Below are 26,201 nucleotides of genomic sequence, written 5' to 3' on the forward strand. Positions count from 1 at the left end.
ACCTCAGAATTTGACCTTATTTGGAAATAGGGTTGCTACAGATGGAACTAATTACATTAAGATGAGGTCCTACTGGAGTAGAGTATGCCTTATTTCAATATGACTCGTGCCCGTATAAGAAGACGGCCATGTGAAGTTGCAGAGACATCCAGGGAGAAGGCATGTGGAGACAAAGGTGGGGATTGGAGTGATGCAGCTGCGAGCCAAGGAACACCAAAAACTGAGGGCAAACCACCAGAAGCTGGAAGAGGAGGGAAGGAGTTCCCTACAGGCTTTCGAGGGAGTATGGCCTTGCCGACATCTTGATTTGGGACTTCTAGCCTCCAGAACTCTGAGCCAATAAATTGATGTTACTCTGAGCCACCCAGTTTGTGGTTCTGTGTTACAGCAGCCCTGGGAAACTGATATACAACAAAGGGCAACTTTTGGGATATCCCTGGTTAAAACAATTTCCTGCTGCATCTGCCCCCTGATCAATGGGATGAAAGAAGAAATTCCACAAAGAGGATCACTCTGCAGAAAGCTCTAGCAGGAGCACATAGGGGGACTCTGAGATTTGGGGCTATAAGAGCCTGCAAGTCCTATTGTCCCTCCGCCAGCCCCACCCCGTCCGACCACTGCAAGCAAGAGAGGCCCCCCAAGTTGGAAGCTCCTAGGACCCATCCCTCAGGACACTGGCTGCAGCTTTCTGGTGGGGAGGGGGTCCTGCATAGTGAGAGCCCTGAAGGGCTTGGCAGCAGTGACCAGCTTTACCACAGATCTCACTGTCACAACATGGAAAAATGTCACGCAGCTTTGAAGAGCCTTATCATTGGGCCCTCTGGAGAGAATGGGTGCCAGAAGCAGCCTCAGGAGGGCCCCGTCCACCTCCCCCCAGGCGCAGGGAATAGTCCTGCCACTCTGCACTCAGTTTGCTCCTGAGCCCCGCCTGCTCTGACAGCCCGTGAATCCAGGGCATGTAACCATCACAAGCAGCAGTGGAGCCAGACTTAAAGATGGCCCAGGTCAGCCAACATGGGGGGTTTGCAAGCAGGAGAGGAGGTAGGACTAAGAGGCTGAGAAAGCAGGGCTAGCTCCTGTCACAGTCCCATCACTCTCATGCGGGGATGGGGGCGGGGGCACTGGCTCACCTCTAGCAGAAACCTTGGGCTCTCTGGCATGAACCTCAGGGCCACCATGGACACGGTGCAGGGCAGAGCGCAGACGATGACAAACACTCTCCAGCTGTGGAAGTGGTAATTGGTGCCCATGCTGAAGCCCCAGCCTGTGAAGAAGCAGTCAGAGGATTTCAAACACGCCATCTTAGAGTGACATTAAAGATACTGGCTTTCAAACTGGAGGGCACAAGAGCATTGCCAGGGGAGCAGGTTAACATGCAGACTCCCCGGTTGTGCCCCCAAAGCTTCTGATTCTGATGTCGAGGATAGGTGCTGGGAATCTGCATCTCGACAATCCATAGGTAGGCCTGGCCTGACATTTACAGAACCTCAGGTAGGAGTACAGATAGAGGCAACGTGTCATATTTCTATATATTCAGTAAAATTTAAGTTAACAAGCTGTTACATAACAGATGTTCTATCCCCCTGCCTTGACAAATAAGGAGCTGGAAGGCCAGGCCCAGAACCCACCCTAGCAGGAACCCCTTCTTTTCCCTCCCCTGGCCCCTCCTGCAGAGTGAGGGGCCCCATGTGACACGTGTGGACACACGCTCACACTACCGTGGTGAGAATGGACGTCCTTGTCGTGATCCCTTGAGTTTAGTGGGAATTCCTGGTCTTAAGCACCCAGAGGCTGATCTGGATGGAGGGGTGGTCACGGCTTCAGGGACCCCTTGCCTCATGCGAAGGGGTGTGGCTGGAGGAAAGCAGAGAAGGGCCCTACATGACCCAGGGTTTCACTCGGGGATCCCTCTTAGCCAGGTCAAAGGGTAATACCAGCTCCTGGTGATCCAGTGCACAGGGTTCAGGAGCATACTTTGAAAAACACTGTCAGCTATAATATTAAATTTCATTTTAAAGAAACTGAACTTCCATATTCAAATGAATTCTACCATCATCGAATGGGGAGGTGGCTAGCTGCTACTCGGGTGTCATTATTCAAAGCATTTCTAAGATTCATTTTCAGAAACTGGCTTCAGGATCTACAAAACATTATTTTGAATATCCTCACGGGTAGCAAACTTCCGTCTTTTAAGAAACACAGTGGAAAGAGCCTGGACATTTGCAAATCCTGGCTTTCTCACACCGTTAGTGTGTTGGTGTGTTTTCACAGCTGCAGAATGCAGGGAATGATACCGCCACAGATTTGCCACGTGCAAAACCTCCCGGCAACCAATAATAATTCACCTGCTTTGAGGGTAGATTTGATTTTTTTAGAAATAGCTCCACGACATTTAGTGCCAAGGATGTTGAGTAAAATAGATGAATATCAGGAAAGGTCAGCAAAAGAACTGTGTGTTTTCTTTTAAAAAAAAGCCAAGGTTATAAAATAAAGAGACTGATTTTCTCATGCAGCTACAAGTATCTCTGAAGACAATTCCAATAGCATTTGTTAAAAAGATAAAACCATACAAATAAATATATTGATTTCTAAAGCTCAAATGGTAATCATTATTGGAAAGTAAAATCTCTATTCCATTTACTTAAAAATATACCATATGGCCAACTCCAGAGGTGGGCAGCTTACGTCTTGAATTCTCTATTACTCTCCATTGCAGTTCAATTTGTTCTACTTGCAGTGGACTCTTAACCAATATCTGCTGTTTCTGCAGATATTTCTTGTTCCATTTGCACAGTGAAAGGACCAGCTGGAGGGAATTCCAGGTGGGAAAATGTGGGACTCTGGCCGCTTTGACACATGGCCACAGAACACACCACACACGTCATCCAACGTTCTCCATCAGGATCTAATCTCTTTTTGCACAGCATGGTCTCTTCTCCTTTCCATCTCACTGGGGTCTGTTTGTTCATTTAATTTTAATTAAAAAAGCCTTTCCTTTCTCCTGGGAGTGACACTCGAATGAGGAACATAAAAGCATAGTAATATTTACACATTCCCAGCTCAGATCCAAAAACTATTCTGGCATAATTAGAAGTAAAGTTGATCAAAGCCACATAGCAGTCAAACTCAGGTGGATAATGAGGGAAGAGGGGCAGAATAGGTATGTTTATAATGTATTCTGCCTCAGAAAGACTTTTTCTTTATGATAATAGGTCTAAATTATCCAAAATCCATTATTCTCTCATGCCTCTATGGTTTTTATGGTGATTTTAGTAATCTGCGCTTATCGTATTCATTAGGCACATCTTTGGGGCCTTAAATTAAATAAAATTAAACAGCGAAGTGCTTTCAAATATATGGAGCAACTATTAATTTGGAGATAGGGATTGTTCTGTTCAGTGATCTTTTAGCTCGCCCTGCTTTTCTCCATCAGGATTTCACAAACAGCTGGTGAGTCTGACTACAATGGGAATTAATCTTCCATAATATATCCATTTTTTCCAGGCTGTGCCCATGAGTTCCCAGGAAAACACTCTGAGTTTTGTAATTTTCTTTCTCAATGACTCAGTCTCCCAAATTACTGATGCCAAGACCTCCCATCACTTCATTCCTGCAAAAGCAATTAAATGGGTTGTGCAAGCCTTGCACAACATCAGTCTCCTTTCTGTAGTTACCCTTGCATTTGTCCCTGCTGAGCAGAGGGGGTGTTAGAGGATTACGTCTTAGGCATGTTGAGAAATACTGTCAAATGTCTGGTTCACTGTGGACCAAACATCTGGTTCTGGTAAAATGAGGCTTAAAATAAATAATCACTCCTGTTATACTGTGATTCTGGTCCACCATATTTCTAGGATGGGTTTCTCCCAAGCTAACACCTGTTTCCACGAAGCCCAACTATCCAAGAGGCTTGTATTTTAAAATGGAATGTAAAAGTCACAGATTTGATACAGGCATACAAATACGAAGACATCCTGTCCATTTGGGTAAAACTTTAACCACAAGCCCTTCTGTCAGCCGGCAGTGGTCAGCCAGCAGCCATGTGGCCCCTCTGCCATGGGCATCCCATTCCTCTTGGTCAACATGCTCCCAACCTGAATTCTTTTATTGCTTTCTTAGAAACCAGACACTCAGACACTGGCGTGTGTCTGTGGGTGTAGGGTGAGGTGAAATAATTATGCAGTTTGTAGTGACTATTGTGGGTTGCTCCCCTCACCACATCTCTCCTGTTCTTCCTTCTCCACTGTGTTACACACATGTGGTTTGGGTGGGACTGACACCACCCCCAGTGCCAGGGATGAGGAAGGAAGTATATGGAAACCATTCAGGATCTGGCATCCTCTAGGGTATAGTGATTGGCTGAGGTGGGCACATGACCTAAGCTGATCCAATCAGAGGGAAGCCAAAGACCTTTGCTCATTGGTCAGGTGTGAGGTCGTGGAATAAGCAGTCTACAAATAGAAGGCCTAGAATTAACAATACTGCTGGAAGGGAAGCTAGCCTGAGTACTAGAATCATCTCAAAAATTTTCTCAACATTCTTCTTTGCATCACAAGAATTGCTGAATGTTAGGGCTGGCATGCTTCACTACAGTCAATTCTCTTTGCTTCCTTCCCACCTCCATTTTATAGGTGAGGGAACCAAGGCTGGACAAGATGGAGTGAATTGCCCCAAATCACACAGCACCACCATTCTGACTCAGCATCTAGTCAGATTTTATTTGCCTCCCTTCCCAAAAAAGTTTTTTACTCACTTAATTTATATTTGGATATAGTTTCTTAGTGTTCACACATTTGGATCAGTTAACAGGGGAAATGATATAGCAAGAATGTGAGGGAAAAAAGGCAATTCCTGGTATAACCAACAGCATAGTACATGGAAAATTAAAGTATGCGTTTGGGTGAAGGGTAGAGGGCAAAGCCTGATATTAGGAGTAATACAATTTTGTATCTATAATTATGGAGATCTGCTTTTGGTGACAGAATTATCTGAAAAACTCTTCAACTCTTTATTTCATTATTCCTGTTCGTATTTCTTCTCTGTTTCCACTATAAAATCCAATGGGTTCTCCAATACTAGATATGGCAAAGATTACATGATGTTCCCAAACACATTTCCTCTACTTTCTGGGCACATAACTAGATTATGCTTCCAAGCATCCTTTGCAGGAGGATGTAATCATATTACAGATTTGGGGCCAATGGGATGTGAGCAGAGAGGGTGTGCTCCACTTCCTAGCCTGCCCTTTATAACTATCTACGTACAAATGCCTGTGCTGTTTCCCCAAACCAGGGGAAAAGACCTGCAAGAGAGACCTCCAAGCCATGTGTTGAAGATGGCAGAATCACACGCTGGAAGGAGTCTGAGCCCTGACATTACTGATGGAGCAGAGCCACCTGCAGATCAGAAATATCAGCCAGACTTTACAGGAGGGAGAAACCTCTATTGTGTTAAATCACTGAGATTTCAGGGCTTATCAGATTATCAGGATAATGCACCCAGCATCACCTTAACTAATACGGTAGACATTGTCTACACCAAAGCTTCTTCTTAAAAAGATACCCATGGAGACTCCATTTGCTCAGAACACACAGAGAGGGTCAGATTTAAAACAAGGACACCAAGGATGAATGGGTAGAGAAGTGTGGGTTAGCTTCAGGGGCAGTTGTCTGCGACCCTCTATCTGTTTGCAGAATTCTAAATGATGGCAAAGCCTATACCCATAATCGGTGGTTCACAGAAAATGATTTTGATGGATGTGGATGGTATTGCCCAGGATACTCAAAAGGCATAATTGAATTCAAAACTGCTGCCTTCTCCCTACTTTATTCTTGACAAAACCAATTGTGAAAGTTAATGTTGCCAGGTCTCTGTCCAGAGAATCTAGTTTTTGCAATTATCCAGGATAATAAAATTGTCCCGGCTGAAATCAAGACCTTGTCTATAAAGACTGCTTCATTTCTGCAGCCAAACAAGAGTGAGGGCAGGCACTAGAGTGGAAAGTGTACAAGAGTGCCCCATGGGGGCAGAGGAGTGGGGGGATCAGGATTCAAGGTCATGCCAGGGGCGTGACCTTGGCCAAGTCACCAACTTCACTTGGCTTCTGTTACATCATCTATAAAATGGTGTTACCAGAGCCTAACTTGCCAGGGGGAGGAGGGCTGGAGGAGATGAAGGTTGAAATGCTTTCAAATAAAAGAAAGGAAAGAAGAAAGAAAAGAAGAGGGCCGGCTCCGTGGCTTAGCGGTTAAGTGCGCGCGCTCTGATGCTGGCGGCCGGGGTTCGGATCCCGGGCACGCCCCAAGGCACCACTTCTCCGTCCAACCCGAGGCCGAGTCCCACGTACAGCAACTAGAAGGATGTGAACCTATGACATACAACTATCTACTGTGGCTTTGGGGGGAAAAAAATGAATAAATAAAATCTTTAAAAAAAAAAAAAAAAAGAAAAAAGAAAAGAAGAGAGGGAGGGAGGGAGAGAGGACAGACTGTGTTATTTCCAGAAAGACATGTGTATTGAAATTAGCAACATGTCTCCAGTGTTGGAAGTTCTTTAGAAAGATTAAGGTCATACACAGGAACTATGTGTGAGTATGGGGAATAAGACTGAGGACAGGAAATGTTGTTTGGATGCGGGTGCCATAGAAACAGGGGCCTCTGGGCTACTTTAAGCCAGTGCACTCACCGTAGTGTGGAATGATGCTCCAGGCCATGGCAGACGCATAGATGCCCCCGGTCATCCAGAAGATGCCCAACCAACTGAGATGCTCTCCTCGCTTCTCCCGAGACAAGAATTCAGAAAAATAGGCAAAAACAATGGGCAGAGCACCCCCACTACTGCAGAGAGAAAATTGCCAAAAAGAAAGAGTCAAGTCATACAGTAAAAACGGTCATAGCAGAAACCAGGTTGCCTTATACCCCAGTCTTAGGCTCTGTGGTAAAATAACTCAGTGAATTTGAAAGACCAGCCAACATGGTGGTGGATTACTTTAACCTTATACAATGACATTATAACCTAACCCCTTTCTAAGCTTCAACTTTAATACAGTATCTTGGAAGTCAAACAAAATACCCAGTCCTAGGTTTTCTGGAGTAAGAGTAACGTACCCTATGCCTGAGATGAGTCGGCAGAAGAGGAAGGCTCCATATCCCTGCACGAAGGAGGAGAGAGAGGCAAAGGAGGCGTTGATGGCCAGAGACATGCTGAGGACTCTCTTCCTCCCCAGCTTATCGGCCAGGCCCCCCAGGACGAAGGCCCCCGCCATCATTCCTAGGTAGACTATCAGCCCTTTGAGGAGGGGAGAGAAAGGGAAGAGGGTGGAGAGAGTAGACAAGACATTAGAGGCCATGCGAAGTTTTAGAAAATTTGACGCCTATTTTTACGCATCCTGGAAATTCCGTGTCACAGACATAAAAAGTGGAATGTAACAGATGTCGGTGGCAAATGAGAAGTGCTATCCAAATGTGTGACATCTTAGAAATGCTATTCAAAAAAAAAAATAGACTCACCAGGTTTACACATACGTACACATACTAAAATAGATCAACCATAAGTGAGATTGATGTACTTTTCTTAAAGACTACTCTTAGATGCATAATCCACAGATGAGGGAAATGCTGTCATTTTATTGTTAAGCAAAATGAAAAAAGTGTTTGTGCTACAAAAGTCCTTACCTGCAGGGTTGAGTTTAAAGAGAAAAATTTCAGGGAAAAGTGTGGCAAAGTGGATATTGGGAACACTGGGAAGGAAGAAAATGGTGCAAGTGAAAAACAACAATTGCCCACAAGATCAGCTATTTTATTAAACACCCAAGAAGGACCTTTTCAAGCTACAGCCAACGTTCAGATTTCTTTGTGGAATGTGGAAGAGAGTAGCAATGAGCTGTCCTTTCTTAAACACATGTAACTACTGCTTGCCTTATAATAAAATCAGTTAATTTAAGATAGCAAATAAATATATTGTGGTACACATGCTTATGGTATTCCAAGGAAAACCAGCCTCCTCACAAAGGTGGCAAATCTCCGGCACACGGATAATTCTTTCCTATTAAATATTGAATGCTTACTAATTATCGATGACTGTGTGAAGTACATACATTATTTTAATAGATCTTTACTAAACTCATGAAGGAAAATTTGCAGAACGTCTTTCATGCAGAGAAAATACTGAATACAAATTATGTAAGTATCCTTTTGCCCAGCCTTGACTATAACTCAAACAATGAACACAAATCATTTTTCACAGAAAGTAAGCTTATCCTGGACCTATGAATGCTTTATTTATGCAGAGTTGTGCTGGGAAGGGCCGACCTAAAGCAGAGAGCTTCAATTAGCTGGTTGATCCAATTGAAGGTAGGTCCCCAAAAGGAGAAATTTAACTATGCTCTGCTTTAACTTCTTTTGTGACAGATTCCCTTCTTTTATTATTTTACTCTATGAAAAGAAACAGCTTTGGTATTATCAATGGTTTTCACTAAATAGGATTTTCCTCACTCACCTGCATTGTAACTTTTAACCTCTATATTGCTCAAAGTCCTGAAATATGTTATGTCCCTTTTCTTTTCCCTATATGATGTCACTTCATGAAATAAGCCCATGAGTCTACAAGTATTTATGAAATGCCTGTTATTAGGTAAGCATTATTTTCATTACTGGGGACACAGCAGGGTACAAACACATGAAACTCCCTGCTTTTGAGGAGTGTACATATTAGATGGGGATAAAAGATGATAAACAAATAAGTGAGTAAAACATATAGTAAGTGGGTTACCGATAAGAGTTATAGAGAAAAGCAATGCAGAGGAGGGGAATAGAGAGAACCAGGGTGGGAGGTAGGCGGCAATTTTAAATAAGGTGGTTCAGGGGCCTGCCCGGTGGCGCAAGCGGTTAAGTGCGAGCGCTGCAGCGGCCCGGGGTTTGCCGTTTCAGATCCCGGGCACGCACCGACGCACCACTTGTCAAGCCACGCCGTGGCGGCATCCCATATAAAGTGGAGGAAGATGGGCATGGATGTTAGTCCGGGGCCAGTCTTCCTCAGCAAAAAAGAGGAGGATTGGCATCGGATGTTAGCTCAGGGCTGGTCTTCCTCACACACAAAAAAAAAAGATAAATAAGGTGGTTCAGGAATCCCTCACCAAGATGGGACATTTGGGCAAAGACCTGAAGGGAGCCAAACATAGGGCTATCTAGGGGACATTGCTGAACCTGTGCTGAACCCTGGACACGAGGTTTCTCTCCATACTTGGAAGACACACAGAGAAAGCGACAGAGCAAGGATTTCCCCTTCTCCCTCTTTCAACAGCTTCCCAGTCCACAGCTCAGAAAATGTAGTGAGCAATTTCCCACTATACTAAGTCGCTGACACTTGCATTTGAGCAAATGAGTCAAGACTCGCAAACCCAACTCATGCATATGTCATGCTGTGTTTTAATAACGTGTGGGTCGGTGTTCCCTACTAGACTAGGAGTTTATCTGCCTGATCCAGCCCTGACCAGCCAAGGGTTTCCAACATCTGGTTCCCTGTGGACTTAGTCTTGCCCAGATCTGAGCCACTGAGTGTTATGTCTAGCAGGACCAACTTACTCACTGATGAGCGTATCTTAAAACCATCTTCTGCTGCCATGGCCCATCTCCACCAAGAAGGAACCATGACCCATTTCCACCAAGAAAATCTGAGTGAGCCTCAGGCTGTAGCCTCCCTATTACTCTCACCTACTGGTACTAGGCTGCATGACTGGTTTTGTGGCTGGTCCTGAGATCCTGGTCCCCATGCTAGTTTCCTAACAGCATCTCATGCAGCAACCAACTGGAAAAGTCCCAAACTTTGTCTATGCCCAACCAGGTCCTCCCCGGGAAAGAACTGGGTTCTACTTCCTCTGACTTAGACAACATCTGAGATACTCACATCTGAAATAACCTGCCCTTCCTCTCCCACCTCAAGATAGACCCCAGAGATATCATCACCAGCCCAACTCACAGTGGAGTTTTACACAATTCCTTGAACTTGGTAATTTAGACTTCTAGAGCAGAGCAAAGAGGCAACTTTTTTCCAAGTCAGGTCTGTTCAGCTTCCAACCTTTGTTGGCCTCAGCTTAGTACAACTTCTTGCCAAGAATTTCCAACATCCCATTCAGCTAACAAATGCCTTGTAGTTCTCTCATGATACCTGGTCAATAGACATTTGAAGAAAGAAACAGATGTTGAAAGGAAAGAAGAGAGGGAAAGAGCAAAGGAGGGAGGGAGTCCTGCCCAAATTGTAGATCCATGAGCAAAGTAACTGCTATGGTCGATTTAAGCCACTGACTTATACAGTAATAGACAACTGGACAGTAAGTGCCTAACAACCTTAAGGAGCCTAATATATCATCTAATAGTAGCAAAATAGAAGCAGAAAGTGAGCATTTACCACTAGACAAGCTCCATGCCAAGCATTTCACAGGCATTGTTGATCCCATTTAATGCTTGCAACAACCCACTGAGGTAGATACTATTATTATCCCTATTTTATACAGGGAAACTGATTCACAGAGAGGTAAAGTAGTTCCCCAAGGTCATACAACCAGTGGAATTACCAAGATTTTGAATCAGTAATTCTGACCTCAGAGTTGATGCTTTAACAACTACACTTTACCACTCTTTATAGACAAGCGTTAGTCAGACTTCTTAGCTGTCTATTCGTTCATTCTTTCTTCATTTGCTCATCCCCAGGACTGCTTGCTAAGTGGAGCATGGTTCCTTCCATTCAAGGAGATAAACTACAAAATCTATGATTATCTCTCAGTGAGAAAAAGGGCTCCGATAAAGATCAATGTCAGGTATTGTAAAAACACAGAGAAGGAGCACAGCTTGGACACATCTCACTTGACATGGGAAGGCTTCCAACAGAAAGACATTGAGCTATTGTTGAAGAACAAACAGAAGTTAGTCAGGTCTCCATTTCAGTGGGGGAGTAGCAGAGAGCATGTGCAAAGACAGGGAGCCGAAAAGGACGCCTGATGTGTTTGGGCAACTACTCGCAAGTAGTTCAGTGTGAATAGAGCATAGTGGGGAACCTGGTGAGGGATTGGGGCTGGAGGGCAGGACAGAGGCCAGATCATAAATGGCTCATAGGGTGTGTATGCAGGTGTGAAAGAGAGAGAGAGAGCATGTATGCATATGTATGAGTGCATGCACGTGTGGTTATATGTGCACGTGTGGGTGTTTGTGTGCATATGTGTGGGCCTATAATTGAGAAGAGGGGAAATAGAGGAACGGTCAGGAGATTTGCTGAGAACCAATCTGTACTCTCTATACCCTGGCCCCATCCCAGAGAAAAATGCTACCACCCAATAAGAGTTTTTTTTTTTTTTTTTACTTCAATAAAGCCATCTTCAACACTTGTCAAATTTCACTGTGCACATAAATCACAGAGGAATCTTGTTAAAATCAGACTCTGAGTCTCCAATTCGCTAAGTCTGGGGTGGGGCCTGAGATTCTGCATTTCTAACAAGACTCGTGCTGCTGGTCCACGGACCACACTTTGAGTGGTGAGAGGCTGGAGCACGCCCATCTGCCTGGAAACACGGTGAGGGTAGTGGCGAGAATCCTGGCCCGGGAACCCAAAGATCCCATTCACTGGTTGTGTGATTTGGAAGAAAAGCCTCTCACCCTCTATGGGCCTTACCACCACATTTGTAAACTGATTACTGAGCTAGCTAATCTCCAAGATGCCATGCCATTTATTTGTTTTTTAAAAATATAAATCATGAAAGATGAAGTTCTGTGGATTCCCCAAGAAGAAGACACTCAGATTAACAAAATAAACCCAGACACAAATGTTTGATTAAAGTATTGTGAGAGCCACACAAGACATGTCTATGGACCATATGTGGCCATAAGTGGCTTCTAGGCCACCAGTCTGCAATCTCAGCAACAAACGTTGCCAGTTATTAAGCTACTGTCTCTCAGTTCTGAAGCCACCCTTCTAGTCTCTACTTTGTCCACAAACCACACGTGTGCTTTGCCAGCCACTCCCTGTTAGGCCCTGCCAGTACGGGGCACTAGAGAGAGACTACAGGCTAGAGAAAGAAGAAGGGACCTGTGCTTTCTGTTCCTGTAGATCTCACCCCAGCAGTACTTCTTCCCTGCAGTAGCAGTGCCTGTCCACGGAAGCAGCTGGATCCAAGTAGCAGAACCAGCCACATCCTGCCCTTCCCTCCTATCCTACCCCAGCATCAGCCAGCCAGGGCCCCCTCTCCAGAGATCTGAGTTGTAGCTCCATGGGGCCCCTTCTCTGACCTTCTAGAATCTCTTCCCTTTATTCCCCCAGACCGAGGGGCGGCAGGTGCTCCCTGCATTCACTACCTCAGTATGCTTTTTAAAAACATTTCACTTACCCAGTTAATAATTTTTATATTAAATTCTCTCTGTTCCAATAACTGGTATGATTTCTGTCTCCTGACTACACCCTGACCAATCCAGACACATAGGCAAATTGACGAATCTTAGAGCTTAGATCTGAATCCAACTCCTTTGCTTTACTAGACCGGGAGGCTGAGCCCCAGGGAAGGTCAGACTCTCGCGGAACCTCTCTGCTGGCCCAGGATCTGCTGGCACTGAACTTCTGGACGCCTGGCTCTGAGCCTGGTGCTTTTGCTACCAAACCTCACTGTCCGAGGCAAAGAAGGAACTAGAAAGAACAAGAAGAGCTTTTCAAAATGCTGTTGTAGGGGATCAGAATATGCCACCCCCACCCCCACCCCACCCCCAATATGCCACTTTGGTAGAGGAATTATTTTGAGCTGAAGACAGTTGAGAAAGAGCAGACTCCAGAAAAAAGCTCTCTGCCCTCCCCTGCATATGCCTGACAGGAAACTTAACCTCAGTCAGCAAAGACTCTTATCAGCCCAGACAGCACCACCAGGACTCTACAGAACAGACCTTACTAAAGCAACACTACCTTCAAATACTTTGCCCCATATATTTACCTTCCCACAGTTTGCCATCCTTGGAAGCCTAAAACCCTTTTCCTTTGTCTTGCCACTTCTCTACAAATGTATTGTTATTTGTGAAGATGCTGTCTAAGCCCAAGTTCTAACCACCTCTTTGAGTTACCCATATGTATGTGCACTGCACATGTGAATAAACTGCTTTTCTCTGCTAATCTGATTTTCATCAGTTTAATTCACAGGGCTCCCAGCCACTGAACCTAGCAGGGAAGAGGGAAGAAGCTTTTCCTTCCCTGCACCATCTGGGGAGGCTATGAAAAGGAAGAATGGAGGAAAGATGAGCCTAACAACAGAGAAGAGAAATATGAAATTAATGATGCCTCTGAAATGGCTGTGCTATTAAACTCACTTAAAATCTGTCTTTAGCAGAAGAAATTAAGACAATAAATTTGGAAAATTAGAATGCAGACTTATCAAAAATTACTTTAGCATGAAGCAGGTAAGAAACTGGTTAGAAAGCTAGAAAGTCTATTATCCTTCAATTCCACTCAGCAAGCTCAGTGGCATATTAAGGAAATGCCCCCCTAATACACGGAGCTTTTTAAGGGAATTAAAAACCATGATTGCTACTTGCAGAGTAGAGGGAATGGGGGTGAAGGGAAGTGATGTGGTGGGGTGAGAAGGACTTTTAATCAGCGATGACACCACAAAGGAAATGCAATACCCCTCCTCGGCAGAGGGAGGCACCCGCACTGATAGTGCCATAAATGGAAGAGCCCAAAGAGTGAGACATCTGGGTTTCAGTTCTGGCTCCACGGATGACCAGCAGCATGACCACAGGCAACCCGACTTCTCCAATTATTGCTCCTTCTTTGTAAAATTCAGATAATAGCACTGATCTTGAAGAGTTGTTAGGATTATATAGGACAGTGGATTGAAAGTGTCCGGCAGGACACCTGGCACAAAAGTAAATGCACAATTAATAAAAGTTGCTATTGTTATGAGCAGCGCAGCTTAGAATTACTGTGATCTGAGAGAGCCACAGGATTAGAGAAATGAAAATAAGTTGGTGGTATTTTAAAATCAAACCAACCATATAACAAAGGAATTTGAGGAAAGAGGATAGAGACCAGCAGACGAAACTGATTAATAGTAGTATGCCCTTTAAATGTACCTCGCTCTCTCCTACCTGAAGAAGCAGCCAGATGCCAATAAAAAGCTTTTTTTGACTAAAATATTTTTCAAGTTTCCTCTAACAAGACTTTGGAGAGAAAAAACTTTTTTTTTTTTTTGCTAACTCTTACATTTCTTAAGTTCCTAGATTAAATGTCATCTCCTTATAGAGACATCCCTGATTCCCAAAATAGTACTCAACAAACTTTTTCTGTAAAGGGCTACAGAATAAATATAATGATGTACACCTGAAATATTTCAGATGTAAATAATTTACTTTGTAGTTGTCCTACAGTCTCTATGACATCTTTTTCCTCTTTTTCTTTACAACCCTTGTAAAAAAATAAAAACAGGCCACAGGAACCAGCCATGATGGCCTAGCAGTCAAAGTACAGCACACTATGCTTCAGTGGCCCAGGTTCAGTTCCCGGGCATGGAACCACACCCCTCGTCTGTCAGTAGCCATGCTGTGGCGGTGGCTCACGTAGAAGAACTAGAAGGATCTACAACAAGAATATACAACTATGTACTGGGGCTTGGGGGAGGGCAAAAAAAAAGAGAAAGAAGAAGAAGATTGGCAACAGATGCTAGCTCAGGGCAAATCTTTCCCAGCAAAAAAAAAAACAAAAAACAGGCCACTGGACATAGTTTGCTGACCTCTATTCCAAACAAAATTGTGGTCCCCACTAGTCTTTCTGCAACATGGGGTTCCTTCCTTTATATCACATATATCTATTTGCTATTATATATTTATTGGTTCAATATTTGTCAAACTCCTTTGACCATAATTTCCTGGAAGAAGGGACGGCATCAGTTCTGTTGGAGTGGAGTTCCCACTATGTCTCTAGCACCTAGTGCAGAGGTGGCGTATACTAAGTACTCCATTAATATTTGTTCAAGAAATAGATAAAATAATATTAAAATAATTTATATTCACTGTATAAAAATCTGGAAAATACAAAAAATGCATAAAAGGTAAAGCAAAAACTATCCATTACACCACCACTCAAAGACAGCTGTTAATATATTTCATTCTTTGTCTTTGTACACATACAGCTACATGGTTGAGACCATCCTATATTGGAAGTTTCAAAACCTATTTTCCCACTTGATAAATAACTCAGCAAAGAACATCCTTGTGCATATGTCCTTGTCTGCATTGCTGGTTATTTGCTCAGAATTGAGTCCAAGAAATGGAATCCTGAGGTCAAAGGGGCTCAATGAGTTCGTGGTTCTTGAGACACAATGCCAAATTTCCTTCCAGAGAGCTGGTATGTATCATGAACCTCTCACCATCTCTAGAGACGCTTTTCACACAGACAGCATATACCCTTTCAGCACCAGAGGCAGCAGGTTGAGGAGATACACAATCAGACTGCACTGGCTTGTATGGTGACGTGAAAGAAGAGGTCCCTGCATGGTAATCTTTTTTATTTAGCAATTAACCAAGAACAAAGAAGCCATTTCTACCTTTTTTGTTTGTTTGCTTGAATACATAGAAATTAAATGCATTAATTATCCTGGGGCAATTCTGAACTCCCTTTTCTCGAAACCACTCAAATATTTATTTGACTGTATGCATATGCTTTGCAGGGATAAAAATCAGCACCTCTCAACTGAACAATTTTCATTCCATTTCTTTATTATTCAACTGTATACCTTCTTGAAGGGTAATATTCTCTTGGACTCAGGTCTGGGGTTCACAGATCTACAAGGTAGTAAATGTGATAAAGGTTGAACATATATGGGAGCCCCCTAGAGAAGACTCACTTTGGTATTAAATCATGGAAGAACAGCAGGGCATCTATCTGCACACCCCTATGAGATCAGATGCCTTGGACAAGTCAGCCAAGGGAAACTTGTGGGTTGAGTAAACACTTTCTCTTGGGTCCAGGTACTCAGCACAGAAAAGATTTGGCTTTAACAATTTGTCTAGTGGAAACCAATCTGGCAATCACCATGTTGGACTTTTCCAGTACATTATGTGTCCAATAAACTCAAGTGAATGAATCTTTGGAAGTGCGTTAACTTTCCCAATCTATCAAAAGTTGGAACTCTTTCCTAAATGTCGCATAAGATATTTGGAAAGAATTGTGGAGAGGAGAAAGGAAGGGACAAAGGGACTAGCACCCGTTAAGCTCCTACCACGTGCTAGGTACTATGCGAGGTAACATATATAATAATTTCAATTTGTCATTCCAACTGTGTGAGGGAAGTATCAACACTTTCATTTAACAGATGAGGAAACTGAGGGTAAGAGCTTTCCTCTCTGACCATGATTATTGAAATACTTAAGTAAGGTTTTCCAAATCTGATGGAAGAAATCCAGGTTTATAGTTGGGTGATTCATCAAATAATAGAGTAGCCTATAAGAAAAGATACACCACTACTATTCAAGGACACCAAGGTTGGATGAGGCATTTGTCCCTCTGTCTGAGGATGCAACACATTCATTCATGCCTGGCTCTTCAGCCCAGGAGAAGCCACAAGCCCACGGAAGAGCAGAATCATCCATCCTGGAAGTTGTAGGTTCTGTGTGTGGCCAACAGGGCCAGAGGTGGGAGTCTGCAGACAGATGGGGAGTCTGAGGGACAGAAGCCCCTTGCTTCAGTAACATAGTGTAAGGGTAGAGCCTTAAATCAGGACACGGTTCTTTCTGCAACCATAGTCATGGGAATCTAAAGACCCTGCAAGGCAGCCTAGAGACTTCATCATCCCAGGTGATGCATAACCAAGCTCAAGCCATGAGGTGATATTCTGGGCCAAGCAGCGAGCCAGGGAGGAAACCAGATCCCAGGCCCCTGGCTATGTCTTTGGTGAGTAGAAGACACCCACAGCCATGGTGGGACCAACTGTAACAGAAAGGATTCAGGACACTAGTGAGCTTTCTGACCAAGGCTTAGACTAGCCTGGGGCAAAGGGGTATCTGGCACTCCCCTTAATCTTCTCTCAGGCTGAAAACAAGAAGATTAAGAAATATTTCTTGAGGATGCTGTGAGAACACTGAAATTGCCTTACTTACATATTACCACACTAGAGATGTCTTAGAAAAGCACAGTTTCCCTTTTGGTCTCTCCCACAGCAGGTGAGAAGAAGTGTCACCTTGGCTAAAGCCAGTGGAGGTGTGACATCTCTGATAGCTCTCCTGGGCACTGTGGGCATCTCAGGTATGATCATTACCCAATGAGACTCAGCGATCCCTCAAGCATTCCACTAAAGGCTAAGTTGTGGCTGCCACTGTGGTCATTTCTAGAGGGTAGAACCATATGTCCAGTGAGATCTAGTACCAGAACAGAGGAATCACAATAAGGCTAATTAATCGCAGAATACGACTGAGAGCTAGAAGCTGGGACAGGAGTAGTTGATAAAAGATCAAGAGAGAAAATTAAAATCTTTACAAGCAAGTTTGCTCAGCCCCATTCTCTACATATCAGTGAGCATGGAAAAGGAGCATAGAGATTAAATAAGTCCCAGTCCTCTGCTTTCAAAAACACTCACAATCTAGCAGAAATAAAGAGGTGGAAACAAGGGAAGTGGTGGAGCAGGGCACCCACAGAAGAACTCTGGCAAGCTAGTGAGTGGAAAAAGGGTGGGAGATGAGCTTGGCTGTCTTAGAAGAAGCAGATGGTTGAGGGTACAGGGGATGATTGGGTGGGGGCAGCAGGATTGAGCTTCACATCAAGGGATCAGAAGGTGATGAGGCTGATTATTGACACAAGTCAAACTCATGGCCTTTCAGAACTTAGATGCCTTTTTGGTACAATGTCTCTGAAACGGCTGCCTTGTCTTCAAAGGGCATTATCTTCTATATTAGGATAGAGTTGATTTACAGCTGGACTGGAAAAGATCTATTTTTATCTCTAGGACACCTGGATATCTGGCTCTGACTCACGGCCAAGATAAGGGCAATGGCATTTGTGATGTGCTGTTTAAAGTCTGAAACTCCCCTGGTGACCCTAGGGCCAGTATCTTTACTGATGGTTTTCAATGGCTAACTGGTTAGCCAACCTGGCTCAACCACACAAACAGAGGGACACGAAAACCCCTCTGGGAACTTCTGCCTTGAGCTCTCCCAAAGTGAAGATTTCTTGCACAGAACTTGGTGGTTGCATCGGGAGATAGGTCCATGTGAGAATAAGAAGGACCCTGAGGACTGTGCCTGGATGTCTCTTGAATCCCCAGGGCTTGCCTATACTCTCTTTCTCTGTTCCACTGTGTCCTATGCCTTTAGATGAAAGTCGTGTGTGACTATACTCAGTGGAGTCTTGTGAATCCTTTCAAATATCCAAACTGATAAAATCTTTTCACCTCCTGGCCCAAGGGTTGCAAAATCAGATGCCTACAGGGGCCAGGCAGGGAATGCAAATGAGTGAAGCTGACCAGGCATACTTAATAGGGAATGGTAGAGACTGGGGAATGCATGCCCATCCAAAGGGACCAGCCATCCCTAACTTCAGCCAATTGTTGTGTTATAGAATATAGACCCTATTCCTCGATTTTCAAAAAGAGCCAGAAATATGGAATTTTAAATAAAATTCTTTGCTTTTTAAAACACTCTTGTAGCCAAGCAATTATTTTCATCCACTGTTTGAGAACTCTATGTGACATAGGGTTTTAATAATACATTAGGGAAGTGAGTGCTCACATTTTTGTTGAAATAAAATGTATCTACTGGGTCAGAGCTCTTAATTTTTTTATTCCTATGACAGTTACTCTTAATTTCCTATTTACCTTTTTATCAAGTATTCATTACCCCCTGGATAATGATGTTCTAAGCTCTCTCCCACCTCAGAGTCTTCACACTGCTCTTTTCTCCATTTAGCATGTTCTTTGTCTAGATCTTCGCATGGCTGCCTCCTTCTCACACTCTAGGCCTAAGCTCTGAGAGGCTTTCCTTGACCACCCATCCACAGTGGTCTCTCCTTCCAAAAGGTGGAATCATAAAGGCCAGTCAGAAGGCCGTTACTTAATTCCAAGTGAGTGACATTGATGGCTTGGGGAGGGGTGGTAGGGAGCAGCGCAAGTGGTAAGAATTGGCTGGATTCTGGATATATTTTAAAGGTAGAGTCAAGAGGATTGATGGTGTTTAACGCACAGACTGGATAAGATCCCCAAAGGAGTGAGTGGCAATAGAAAGGACATTCAAGGACTGAGTACTGAAATGTTCTAATATTTAAAGGTCAGGAAAATGAAGAGAAATCAGCAATAGAGAATGAGAAGCAGCCACCAGAGGAGCAGCAGGAAAACTAGGAGACAGTGATAGCCTAGAAGCCCAAAAAAGAAAGTGTATCAAGGAGGAGGGAGGGATCAACTCTTAGAATTGCTGATGACAGGTCAAGAAAGCTGAGGACTGAGATTGGATCACTGGATTGACCAAGCAGGGGTCACTAGTGATCTAGATAACAACAGTTTTCTGAAGTGGTGAGGACTAAATCCTGCTCAAACTAGGTGCAAGTGAGAATGGGAAGTGAGGAATTGGATTCAGGGAAGTTTACTGAAAAGGGAATAGAAAAGACACGTGCTGGGTCAAGAATGGAGAAACTGTATCATATTCGTGTGTTGATGGAAATGATTCCATATAGACAGAAGAAGAGCTGAGGAGGAGAAAGGTGAGAATTATGAAAGTGGTGTCCTGGAGAGGTGAGAGGGGATGGGAATCTAGTGTGAGAGTGGACAGGTGAGCCTGACAGCTTCTCCACGGCAACAGGAATAAGGTGGAAGCACGGGGCAATTGGGAAGGTAGGTGTGGTGGTAGGAGCTGTGGGAGTTCTTTTCTGGTTGCTTCTGTTTTCTCAGTGAAAGAGAAACTGAGTTCATTATGCTGAGGGTGAAGATAGGGAAGAGATCCTGGGAACTGAAAACAGCAGAGAAGGCGTGAGACAGTCATCAAGGAGAGTGGGAAAGTGAATGGACTAGGGAATGAAGGACGAAGGCCGACAGCATGATGGGTCCCCTTGAGGGTCTTGATCACGAATTTAAAGTGAGACCAGTGGACAATATTGTGTGTGTCTCACCAGCCACACTCAGCTACAGGGTACAGGGGCAGACTGATGAAGAGTTAGATGTAACCAGAGTTGAGGAACACAACAAAGTAAGAGGCTCAAGGAAGACGATGGTGTATGCAGGGAATGTTTATGATTCTGGTCCACGAATTTAAGTTCAGTGAAGAATGTGGTGAGGACAAGAGGGTAGTGAGAAACAGACCAAAAGGCTGTAGGTATCCATGAGGTTGGAGAATTGTGAGCCGGAAGACTAGAGAGATTGAACTGGAAAGACAGAAGAAGGGGTGCTTGACATTGGGATGGTGGAGAGGTTGGAGTTACTGTAGCGGTAAGACCTGAGTAAGACCAGGAGAGTAAATGAGTGGGATGGGGGATATCACTGGAGAGGACCTTAAGGAACTGAGAAACTAAAGCGCTTCTTTAAATCACCAAAATTTATCACTGAAATGATAACAGAAATAATGTTGGAGTGTGACAGTAAACCTGGAACTAAAATTCTCAAGGAATGAGGGGGTGTTACCCAGGGGTCAGTAGATAACTGCAACAAGGATACATGGTAGGCAATATACTCTGACCACAAGAGGTTCAAATATGGGATGTTTTAGGGAGGATGGTGGTATTGGGGAAAAAGGAGTATTGGAGGGCCTATCAAGAGCACACTGAGTTCTGGAGCCCCCCTCCCTCCTGCCAATGGAGGAGTGGAGGTTTGTGGGGTGAGAACCGTCTTGTTTATTGTCTGTTTCCCCCTAAAATGTTAGCTCCATGAAGGAGGGATTGGGTGTCATTCATCAATGAGAAAGTCAATAAATAATTGATTCCTTAAAAAGTTATTCAATAAAATAAAGAATATACAAAGCAAGCTCATATTTATTGGATCTTTATTGGGCACTGTGATGAGCCCATCATGTGCATTATCTTATTTAATCTTCTTAATGGTTCTGTAAGGTAGCTACTAATAATATCTTAATCTTACAAATAAAGAAACCAAGGTTCAGGGAGGTTAAGTGACTTGTCTAAGGTGGGAAAGGTGGTTAGTGGTGGAACCAATATATGAAGTCAGACAGTCTACCTTTAAAGCACTTACACATATGGTAGACTCTGTTGGTCATATTCCCAACAAAACTTTTTCCCTCTTCTTCCTTGTTAAGGGAAGCTTGGTTTTTGTTTAGGTATTAAGATATACTCAGAGAAATTGCCACACACACACATCCAACCCTAGTGAGTGAATCATAGTTAATATAAGATGGTCATCTTAATCCAATTCTTAATTCAGACACAGTAATAAGACATATGGGGATGTCTGTCAGAGGCTTCTGGGCAATATTTTTGTGCATAATAAAAGAGGGAGCATCTTGCCACCATCTCTCTTACTTCCTGCTTGGAAAGCCATTATGGGAGGACGTAGAGCTTAGAGCTATGGTGGTCATCTGGTGACCCTGAGGGAAAGGCAAGAAGAATTACAGAGATGCCAGACCTCATGCCCTGACATCAGTAAGCCACTGGCCCCAACCCTGGAACTATCTACTTTGGGAATTCTTGGTAAGTAAACAATAGACATCGTTATAATTCAAAGCCATTGTTACCAGCAGCTGAATGCATCCTAAACACACACTGCCTCCTAAAAAAGAAAATATACAGCTAAAAGATCACCTGATTACTTATATAGTCATTCCTTAAGAGCAAAAGGCAAGACAACTCGGTGCAGAGGAAGAAGCTCTGAGCAGTAGTCAAGGGGTCCAGATCCTGGTCCTAGAGCATGTGACCTTGACCAACTCGCTTCTTCCTTGGGGCTCAATTTCTTCAAGATGGAAATGAAGGGCATGCTATGAGTTCTCCTTTATCCCTTTCACTACTAATATTAGATGATTCTATAATGTAATTAATGGCTTATGTCTTATAATCTATTATCACATCTCCTTTCAAGGATAAGATTTTCCTTTCTAGGACTCAAGAAAAGGGGAGGCAGAGAGGCCAAGGAAAGGATGAGACTTCTTTGGGCTATTTCCTGCACATCCCCAGCAGAGATTGATGTATGCCTCTGAGTCAGAAAAATCTCCAGCAGTTAAACAGAAAACGCTCACTCGGCACATCTGAACAGCCCAGGCCAGCCCCATGGAGAGGAGGGTGTTCACCTTCAGTCTGTGCAATGGACCCCATGGGGAGGTCAAATGTTATTACATCCCCAGGACCATCTATCTGACTCTCCCTTCCCTCCTCCCTGCCCTGCTTCTGAGACTTTCAAGCTTCCTTCTCTGGAAACTAAATCAATTCTTTGTAAAGTGAAAACCAGCTCATCTGGGCTTGTGCTGCATAAAAATGATAAATAAAGAGGAATTTTACACCCACTGGCCTACAAAGGGCCATTTTAACTGTGCAGTCATGAACTCCATGTTGGACCTGACTGTTCTCTGTCTGATATGGTTCCTGGTGGAGGCGATGTGGGGGAGTCCTTTGTGCCTCTGCTGCTCTGGGTGATAGATCATTCCTTGGGACACTTTTCATGGCCTGACACGGGAGGATGGTACTGTTGCTCTTCACCTCTCTAGACAGCCTATGCTGGACTGATAGTCTATGCCTCAGGGATCACTGCAAATCCCTAGTAAAATTGGCACCTGGCCTTTCTGGTCCAGCTGGCTGGGATATGAACTATGCCACTCTCTTGCCTACAGAGATGGGCTGTAACTGACTCCAGCACTCTGATGGAACCCAGCAACTACTTTTCAACTGCATCTTATTGGAGTGATGCATTTTGCATAAAAAGTTGTTTAAGCTTATATATGTAATGGGCACCTGGAAACGTCTTTCATGAAGAGGACAGCAAGGTGAAGGAGAAGGAACAGACTCTGAAGTCAGACACAACTGGTTTCAAATCCTAGATCTGTCACTAACCGGTTTTGAGAAGTTACTTTAACCTCTCAGAGCCTACGTTTTCTCATCTGTAGAATGGTGAAAATAATGCTTCCTCTGCAGGTTGTTATAAGGATTATAAACATCATATATAAAATGCCTAGTACAAAATGGATACAAAGTAAGAGCTCATGAAATTATAATTCTTGGTGGTGGTGGTAGTATAATTATTATAATTTGCTTTTAAATTAGAAGAAAGGTAACAGAGATTGTACCAGGCCCTGGGAAATAACTACTCATTAGCATCAGTCCCTTTCGATTTCTATGAATAAATCTGTACATGAGAAAATAAACCTTCCAGCCTCATCATTATAAAGTAACCCACAGTGAACACGAGGGGAGATGAATGACAACACAGGACAAGAAAACTTCATTAGGAACTGCAGCCCAGTATGCCTCACTTAAGGTCTCTGAGCAACACTCACATAAACTGGAGATTATCACTCTGACCGTCTCACAGGGTCATTGAAAGATCAAACGAGAGTATCTATGAAAACCATTGAAAATCTGTAAAGTACTGTGCAAAAGTAAACACGATTTTTGGGTGCAGCCCCATTTTTTCATGCTGGTCAAAGTGTGTAGATATCCCAACCACCACCACAAGCACAAGAAGGAGGCTTTGGGGGATAGTCCCCACGTAGCACAACAAGCAAAAACCCTCACATCTCAGCAGCTCCTACTGACACTGAGTCTCTGTGTCAACTACCTAGTTCTCGGCCCCGGCTGCACAACAGAATCACCAGGGAGCTGTTAAAAAAGGCCTATGTCCACGCCTCACCCCCAGAGAGTCTGACTTAATTATTCTACAGCAGGAACTGATTGTTTGTTGTTGGGTTTTAAGAGCTCCTCAGGTGACTCTAATGGACAGCCACGGTCACAAACATTCATCTCAAGCAGTGGTTCTCAACTGGAGGGGATCCCCCCACCAGGGGACATTTGGCAATATCTGGAGACAGTTTTGGTTGTCATACTGGGAGCTTGGTGCTATGGGCATCTGAGTAGAGGCCGGGGTGCTGCTAAATATCCTAGAATGCACCGGACAGCCCCCAGAACAAGAAATTACCCAGCCCAAAATGACAATAGCACGTGCTGTTGAGAGAAGCCACACAGAGGACTGGGTCAAAAGAAAGTCAGTAGCTGATGGTATGGTACAAAATGGCTCAGCAATATTTCTGGTCCCATCTGCTCTCCAGAACCTTGTCACTCCTCCATCAGGAGATGGAGACTATTTCCCCTGTCCCTGAACTTGAAAAGTTCTTTATGACAGCTTCAACAAAAAGAATGCAAAGGAAATAACACTGCTTGACTTCTCAGGCTTCATCACAAAAGGCAATACGGCTTCTGCTTGTCTTTCTCTCAGGATACGCACCTTGGACGCCCTGAGCCAACAAGCACAAAATCCAGCCACCTTGAAGATGCCATATTGGAAAGGTCATACGGAGAGACCATACAGCATACAAATAGCCCCCAGCTGTTAGTGTCTTCCCAGCCTGGGCACCAGACATGCGGGCGAGTGAGCCTTCAGATGATTCTAGCCCCCACCTTCAGGTGCCCCAGGTACTGCCAAGTGGAGCAGAGGCCAGGTGTTCACCTAGAGTGAGGTTCATGAGCAAAGAAAAATGATATGAAGGTTTTGGTTCTAGAGAGAATATACATTTGTTTGTTTGCTATGCAGCAACAGATAGCCAGAACAAAGTCCATTATGATTCTGTGAAAGATCCATGTCTGAACCCCCTTGATTGGGCCACTGATGTCAAAGGCTTGCACATGCTTGTACACGGAATGCGCTACCTATATATATCCAGCCCATGCTGAACCCTGTAGCTTCCCCTTCATTCCCATTAAGAATTCCTCCCATTCATCCCTGTTTTATTTTCCATGGTCTAGAGATTATATTTTCAAATATGTGGATTAAGAGTCTTATGAGCTTTTTTAATTTGCCCAAGTTTTCTATGGTGGCGGCAAATATAAATATAAAGGGATCAGTATAAATAAATAGCTAACACATTTTTATTCTGATAATTAGTAAATTGATAACTACCAAACATCTTTTATTTACAAGGTCTCAAGGAGTGTGCATACAACCATGGAGAAAAAAAAAATCCTTCAAGTTTTTGAAAGTCTTCTTGCCAAAGGAGATGTCCTGCAAGCAGAATAGACAGAACATACTGAAACAGCCTCACCACAGCAAAGTTAAAACAAGTTAGAAGCTAAAACATCAGGTCTTGCAGTTGGATCCGAAGAGCAGGATGAGTATTGACTGAGCACATACTATGTGCAGACTCTGAGCTGCACAGTTAGTCTGGGCAATCTCATTTAATTCTCCCAACAACCCTGAGAGCTAAGTACCATCCTCTGCTGCCCTCCCTTTTCTCTTTCTCTCTCTCTCTCTCTTTCCTTCTCACTCTCTCTCCAGATGATGCTATTTACTCCAAGCAAAACTAAGAACTACACACATACACAAGCTCTAAACATCTTTGATTCTATCTTGATCAAAATCAGAGTAAAAACCCAGGAGCTGCAAGTTTGAACCAGCAATTAATCATTTGAAGTAGTTGACACAAGTGCTTTGAGACTGAGGTAGGCTCTACCCTTCGATGTAGGAGTAAGTTGAAAGGCACAAAAGACAAAATAGCTGTAGACAAGTGGGAAAGTGCCTCACTCGAAGCTAAATCCATACTTAACCTGTATCCCACATCAGAAAAGTGAGGGTTTTGTTTGCAAGAAGGTCTCCTTGAAAGATTTTTTAGACCTCAATAGTTAATTGTGAAATAACTCAACCTTAAGACTACAATGCTAGTTTTTTAGTTAGTTGGTTGGCTGATGGATTGTATAGAAAATTGTTTTTTTATTCATTGCATGTTTTTTACAGAAAATTGAAGTTACTCATCAGCTTTGTAATAGTCAACCCTCTGACTATGAATTCACTGATCTTATTATAATAAACACAAGCAGCTGTGTAAAAATGTAATTCTCTTGAAGTTAAGAGGTGTTGTCTTCTTCGCATAAGTCATCTGTTTTCTTCTCTGCATAAATTAAACAAGAAAAAAATGGTGCTTATAGCAGAAATATTTTTAAATTCTATATAAAAATCTCAATTTTTCAAAAAACTCAAATGGCTTCTACTACTATCTCTACTTACTAGTCCAAGAATTGCACATTTTTCCCCTAGACTACTACAATAACTAACCTTCTGT

General features: G+C 43.5%; 1 protein-coding gene across 2 annotated transcripts in view; it reads right to left on the reverse strand.

Moving 5' to 3' along the window:
- Positions 1 to 26,201, reverse strand: part of SV2B (synaptic vesicle glycoprotein 2B) — a 189,647-nt gene that overhangs the window by 37,567 nt on the left and 125,879 nt on the right. For both annotated transcript variants that reach the window (XM_087428900.1, XM_087428901.1), the window contains exons 3-5: positions 7,104 to 7,284; positions 6,682 to 6,833; positions 1,131 to 1,264 (exon numbers count right to left, since the gene is read on the reverse strand). In XM_087428900.1, coding sequence (XP_087285026.1) covers positions 1,131 to 1,264; positions 6,682 to 6,833; positions 7,104 to 7,284 — 467 coding nt within the window. The remainder of the gene's footprint in view (positions 1 to 1,130; positions 1,265 to 6,681; positions 6,834 to 7,103; positions 7,285 to 26,201) is intronic.

Source organism: Ceratotherium simum, chromosome 3 (assembly GCF_057802395.1).
Source record: "Ceratotherium simum simum isolate JZ-2026a chromosome 3, ASM5780239v1, whole genome shotgun sequence".
In the NCBI taxonomy this organism is placed as follows: Eukaryota; Metazoa; Chordata; class Mammalia; order Perissodactyla; family Rhinocerotidae; genus Ceratotherium; species Ceratotherium simum.